The sequence below is a fragment of the Silene latifolia genome, chromosome 10 (assembly GCF_048544455.1).
Source record: "Silene latifolia isolate original U9 population chromosome 10, ASM4854445v1, whole genome shotgun sequence".
In the NCBI taxonomy this organism is placed as follows: Eukaryota; Viridiplantae; Streptophyta; class Magnoliopsida; order Caryophyllales; family Caryophyllaceae; genus Silene; species Silene latifolia.
The window spans coordinates 108981618-108988711 of record NC_133535.1 but is presented as its reverse complement, the minus strand read 5'-3'; the positions used below and the strand labels follow the sequence as shown (position 1 = coordinate 108988711).

Genomic DNA, 7094 nt, shown 5'->3' with positions numbered 1-7094 from the left:
TGTTAATTTTATACGTAAGAAAAACTTTGGAGTCTAGATAAGATTAGTTTGTTTGCAATAAGATAATATATGTGTGAAAAACTTTAGACTCTAGATATGATTAGCTTGTTAGTATTTGCTTATTATTAAATATTAAATATAACTACTCTTAGATATAATGAGTAGTAATTGTTCGTATTTCGGGATTCGGGTTGGATGTCGAGCTATATGTGAAAAAGATGGTGTATTTATTAGTGTGTTATTTGTCTCACATTGAAAAATAATTGAAGTGTTGTGAAAATACTACGTATGAATAGTAGATTTGTACCACATTGAAAGATTAGCATGCATAAGGTAAGATGATCTTATGATTATAAACAGAAGCCACCCTTGAAACTTGGGAATCAATCCAAAATTTTTTGAGTCACTTAACTATTGTGAAAGAGAGCTCTTAAGAGTTTCTATTATTAACGGTTAAAATTAAAATTTAACAAACTATAATTTTGTTGTCACTAAATTGTATGTTTGCTTATACTGGCCAGAAACATAGACGGATTTATCTTTTACGCCTTTACGGTGGAATGATAGCAATAAGATGATCATAGGAGTATACATTGCAAGTGTATTGTAAAAGAAAGAACATAAAAATGAACTCTATGTATCAGTAATTAAAGGATTAATTATTATTATGTAAGACGGTCTTATTAATTGAACAAAAAAATTTGAAATGACTAACTTATAAGAATGACATGTGTAAGTAAATTGTCCATATTTGAAGGTTAGGTATATGGTTCAAACAAAATATATACTCTCTCCGTCCGAGTCAATAGTTTACATTTGCTTTATTCTCCCTACCAAAATATAGCAAATGTAAACTATTCATTAATTTCACACCTGTCTTTGTATTAATCATAAGGGTTATCAAAGCGCCCGCATTGGCTTACACTTATGATGATTAGTGCTTAATAAATTTTGTTAGAATTCGAGATAACAAAGCTTTAGAGGTTACTTAATGTTTAGAATCAAGTACGTATCAAGAAACCATAAGAGATTAGGATTTTTTTTTTTAGAATTATGTGACACCCGGATTTGAACTTCGAAACACCTATCTTTATATTAATCATAAAAGCTATCAAAGCGTCCCGATTGGCTTATACTTATGATGATTAGTATTTAATAATTTTTGCTAGAATTCGAGATAACAAAACTTTAGAGGCTACTTAATGCTTATAATCAAGTACGTATCAAAATACCATAAGGGATTAGGATGTTTCATTTTTATAGAATTATGTGACACCCGGATTTGAACTTCGAAACACCTATTCGATAAAGTTCTAAAACTTAGTTTTAAATAATCAAGGTCATTAACCCGTACGAAGTACGGGCTTTCAAACTAGTTTAATACTAGTTTGAAAGCCCGTACTTCGTACGTACGGGTTAATGACCTTGATTATTTTAAAACTAAGTTATAGAACATTATCGAATAGGTGTTTCGAAGTTCAAATCCAAGTGTCACATAATTCTTAAAAAAAATGAAATATCCTAATCCCCTATGGTCTCCTGACAGGTACTTGATTTTAAGCATTAAGTAGCCTTTAAAACTTTGTTATTTCGAATTCTAGTAAAATTTATTAAGTACTAATCATCATAAGTGTAAGGGAATCTGTGCGCTTTAATAGCCCTTATGATTAATATAAAGACAGGTGTGAAATTGATGAATAATTTACATTTGCTGTATTTTGTGAGGGAAAATAAATCAAATGTTAACTATTGACTGGGACGGAGGGAGTATATATTTTGTTTGAACCATATACTTACCCTTCAAATATAGACAATTAACTTACACATGTCATGCTTTTAAATTAGTCATTTCAAATTTTTTTGTTCAATTAATAAGACCGTCTTACATAATAATAATAATTAATCTTCTAATTACTGATACACAAAGTTCATTTTTATGTTCTCTCTTTCACAAAGCACATGTAATGTATACTCCTATGATCATCTTATTGCTATCATTCCATCGTAAAAGCGTAAAAGATAAACCCATCTATGTTTTTGGCCACTATAAGGAAATATACAACTTAGTGACAACAAAATTTTAGTTTGTTAAATTTTAATTTTAACCCTTAATGATAGAAACTCTTAAGAGCTCTCTTTCACAATAGTTAAGTGACTCAAAAAATTTTGGGTTGATTTCCAAGTTTCAAGGATGACTTTTATTTATAATCATATGCTAATCTTTCAATGTGAGACAATTCTATTATTTATACGTAGTATATTCACAACACCTCTATTATTTTTCAATGAGATACAAATAACATACTAAGAAATACATCATTTTTTTTCACACCTAGCTCGACATCCAACCCGAATCCCGAAATACGGACAATTACTACTCATTATATCTAATAGTAGTTATATTTAATTTAATAATATGAGCAAATACTATATGTTAATATTCATACGTTCAACATTTGTGCAATTTTATCTTATTGTAAAAAACTAATCTTATCTAAAGTGCAAAGTTTTGTTACGTATAAAATTTAACATTTTTTTCTTATAAATATTATGTCGTTTTTAAGGGTTGGACTCTCTAGATGAAAAAAAATGTTAAAACTTGAAAAATTAACATTAAAAATTAGCATTATGTAATGTTACTTTTAAAGTCCCTTATAAGAGCTATCTAAGACAATATTTAAGAGACTCAAAAGAATCTAGGTTGATATTTAAGTTGCAAGGATGACTCATATTTATAATCATAGGATCATCCCACATTATGTTAATCTTTCGATGTGAGACAATTCTACTATTTATAATAATAGGATCAGCACACATTATGTTAATCTTTCGATGTGGGACAATTCTTATATTTATAATAGGATAACCACACCTTATGGTAATTTTTCGACGTGGGACAATTCTACTATTTATACGTAGTATGTTCACCACATCTTATTATTTTACAATGTGTGACATATAATATACTACGAATTACATCTATCTATTAATAATCGTACTTTTTTTTTCTTCTTTTGTGATATGAAATTCATACTCTAATAATTTCATTTTTTTTATCCCAAATCAAATTATATAATTTTTTTACGATAGTTTTTTATCAAATGAAATGTAAAATGTTTTTATAAAAAAATTATAAACATGACTTGGATATATATAGTATAGGAAATATATATTATAATAATTAAAAAATATCAAATTTATTTTATATCATATTGTGGAGATATGATACAAACTTTTAAGAGCTCTTTAAGACAGTACTTAAGAGACTCAAAAGATTTGGGTTAATACCTAAATTTCAAGGATGCCTCATATTTATAATCATAGGATTAACCCACTTTGTTAATCTTTCGATGTGGGACAATTCTATTATTTATACGTACTATATTCTCCACACCTACATTATTTTTCAATGTGGGACATATAATGTATTAAGAACTAAGAGGTACACTATCTTTGTATGTGCAAATGATATAAAATTTATACTCTAATGATATCATCTTTTATCACGAATCTAATTATATTATTTTCATAATTTTTTTAACAATACTTTGTTGTCAAATGAAATGGAAAAGTTTTTATATAAAAATTGGAAATATCACTTGAATATAATTTAGGAAATATATATATTATAACAATTAAAATATTCTCCACTTTATTTTTTACATCAAAAATTATTATTTATGATACTTTCCAAAATTGATTTTTGATGATGTGGACGCTCTAGAATCGCTCGAAAAAAGCCTCTTTTATAAATATATATAGAATATAGATGTGAGAAATATATTCGTAATTGTATTGATTGTAAAATCTTGCCTTTGTACATTCTGATACTTAGCTATAAATACAATCGATAGGATAAACTATTTAGGAAACAAATAAATCTAATGATAATTACAAAGAAAAGATCAACTAATGCCTTGATTATGTGCTAGAGTCAACGACTCTTTGGCTTGATCAAACGGTGCTATTGTAACGGCTAGATAATACAACTCCACAAGTTGGAGTGTGGAGAGTTGAGACACCCAACTTGAAAAGTAGGTCGTCGATGAAGCACGGCCGAGAGCTTTCGTGAAGATGTCTGCGAAGTGAGACTTTGTTTTGACGTAGCTTGAAGCAATTATAGCCTTTTGTATCTCCTCACGAATAAAGTGGCAATCAACTTCAATATGTTTTGTCCATTCGTGAAAGACCGGTTTTTGCTCAAAATAAAGTGCCGATTTACTGTCACATTGAAGTTGAATGGGTTGATTATGATGAATGCCGAGAAAATTGAGTTACCCTTTAAACCATTTGAGTTCACACGATGTACACGCCATGGAGCGGTATTCGGCTTCAGCAGACGAGCGAGACACCGTCGCTTGTTTCTTGGTTTTCCACGAGATTGGTGAAGAACCCAAGAACACGAGGTAAACACTGAGAGATCGACGGCTTATTGGACAAGTGTCCCAGTCGGCATCACAATATGCATTAAGGCACAAGTCGCTATCGAAGCGAAGGGGGATGCCTTGACCTGGTGAATTCATTAGATACCGTACGACATGTAATGTTGCATCCCAATGGTCGGTTGTAGGTGCTTGCATGAATGGGCTAGAATGTGGACCAAGTATGTTAGCTCGGGGCGAGTTATAGTGAGGTAGACTAAGCGGCCCACGAATCGATGGTATGGTTGAGGGTCAGCCATAGGCTCGGCTTTAGAGAGGCTAGACGATGGTTTTGTTCCATGGGAGTGGTGGCAGGGTATGGACCGAGAAGGCCAGTTTTGGTTAAAATGTTAAGAGCATATTTGCGTTGAGATATAAAAATCCTGGTGTTGTTGCGAGCAATTTCGAGACCGAGGAACTACATAAGAGCTCCCCAAGTCTTTCATGTGAAAGCACGTACTTAAGTAGTCATTGGATTGATTAATTAAAGCGAAATTGTCGCCACAAATGACAAAATCATCAACGTAAACAAGGACGTTTACCTCTGTGTCGGGCCGTGAAATGGAGAACAACGAGTGATCACATGGGCATTGTCGGAATCCATACTTGGTGAGAGCGGAGGCAAGCTTGGCATACCAACATCGAGGAACTTGTCGATGCCCTTATAGAGATTTCCGCAACCGACATACTTTCCTTTCAGTTGACGGAAGAAAATCGGGTGGAGGTTTCATATATACTTCCTCATGGAGGTCGCCATGTAGGAAGGCATTTTGAACATCCATTTGATGAAGTGCCCATAGCTCGGCGGCGGCAACGGCTAGCAATGTCCGGACACTAACGAGTTTTATGGTAGGAGCAAAAGTTTTTTTTTTTTTTTTTTTTTTTTTTTTTTGGTAAAAGGTAAGTATATTAAAAAAGCGGTGTCAATGTACAATGCTCATATGATCATATTACATCAGATTCTTGCTCTCTAACCATTCAACATCAAACATGCTTAAATGACTCTTATCTCTCTCCCTTATCCTAGCTTTCATATCATTTAGAATTCTTTTTGCTAGCCATTCAGGATGAACTAGAACCATCTCGTGTCTGCAAGTATTACGCTGCTGCCATATCCCATACACTGCATTGGTCACCATAGCATACTGTACCCCTTTTGCACCGTAGACCCATGCCTGTTCACACACCATTCTAGTGCATTTGTTGCAGGGATGTCCATCCCACTGGACTGCTTTACCTGTTGTATTACTTGTCTGCTGTAAGGGCAGTCAAAAAAGAGATGTTCCTGGCTTTCACTTCCCATTCCACAAAGCTGACATGTATCTTCATCTATAACTCCATAGTTCAGCAATTTGCATTTTGTCTGCAATGGCCCATGTGCCCACAACCACCCCAGGAAGTTGTGTTTGGGAAGACTCCAACCCGTCCAGACTACCTTCTCCCACTGCACTTTTGGAGCTTGCCCCTTCAGCCAGTCATAGCATCTGGCAGAAGAGAATCCCTCCTGCTGGTGCCAGATACCATCAGTATATCCATGGGCTATCTCATGTTTAACCCCGCAAATTCTCTTCCACACCCAGCTAGAATTAGGACTAGGAGAATAGTCCATCTATTGCTGCCCCTTAAGATAATTGCATTCCACCCATTTCACCCAAATTGTGTCCTTTTTCTCCACCACCCAGTTAACAAGCTTAGTAACTAGTGCCTTGTTCCAAGTTTTCAGGTCCCTTAGCCCCAGTCCACCTTCTACTTTTGGCCTGCATATTTTGTCCCAGGCTACTAAGGGAGCTCTTTTGTACTCAGTTCCTCCTTCCCAAAGAAAGTTTCTACATAAAGCCTCAGTTTTGTGAATAACTCCTTTTGGAAGCACAAACAGTGAAGCCCAATACCCACACAAGGTTTTCAGGACTGATTGAACAATCACCAGTCTGCCTGCATAAGAGAATTTACGAGCACCATATCCATGAGTCCTGGTACATATCTTCTCTCCCAAACACTCACAGTCCTTCTTCTGCAGTCTGTTGGTTTGGATGGGCATTCCCAAATACCTGAATGGCAGACTACCTTCTTTAAAACCAGATACCTGTATGATTTCTTGCTTCAGCTGGTCCTGAACTCCACCAAAGTAAGCACTAGACTTGGCAGGGCTAACCTTAAGTCCAGTTGCATTAGAGAAGGTAGAGAATGATCTTAAAAGAAGCATCATAGAATTTGCATCTCCCTTACTGAACAGCAATACATCATCAGCAAACATCAAATTAGTTAGTCTCAGCTGTTTGCACAAAGGATGGAAACCAAAGCCATGGTTACTAGTGGCATATTTGAGGGTCCTTGTCAAGTAATCCATACACAGAGTAAAAATCAATGGAGAAAGAGGATCCCCTTGCCTCAATCCCCTCTTCCCCTGGAAGAATCCAAACATCTCACCATTCAGGGATAAGGAGAAGGAAGCAGTAGTTATACACTGCATAATTTTGCTTCTGAAACCCTCAGGGAACTTCAACATCTTCATAAGGCTATCCACAAACTCCCATTCCACTGTGTCATAAGCTTTCTGTAAATCTATTTTAAACATACATCTTGGAGAAGGAGATGGTCTTTCATAGAGTCTGATGAGGTCTTGACATATCAGAATATTTTCCTGAATACTCCTATGTTGGATGAAAGCTCCCT

The 7094-nt window shown here is 34.5% G+C and overlaps 1 protein-coding gene across 1 annotated transcript; it reads right to left on the bottom strand.

Annotated features, from left to right (window-relative positions):
- Positions 1-5371: 5371 nt before the first annotated feature.
- LOC141608046 (uncharacterized) lies at positions 5372-6030 on the bottom strand. The gene is made up of 2 exons (XM_074427396.1): positions 5659-6030; positions 5372-5596 (listed from the first exon to the last, which is right to left on the bottom strand). The coding sequence occupies exons 1-2, from the start codon at positions 6028-6030 to the stop codon at positions 5372-5374; spliced, it is 597 nt and encodes a 198-aa protein (XP_074283497.1).
- Between the last annotated feature and the right edge of the window lie 1064 nt (positions 6031-7094).

What these genes read in the sequence shown, in the direction of transcription:
- LOC141608046 (XM_074427396.1), bottom strand. Translation starts at nt 6,030, where the DNA reads ATGGACTATTCTCCTAGTCCTAATTCTAGCTGGGTGTGGAAGAGAATT. An exon ending in GCAGACAAGTAATACAACAG is followed by an intron (nt 5,597 to 5,658) that starts GTAAAGCAGTCC and finishes GTGTGTGAACAG; the next exon opens with GCATGGGTCTACGGTGCAAA.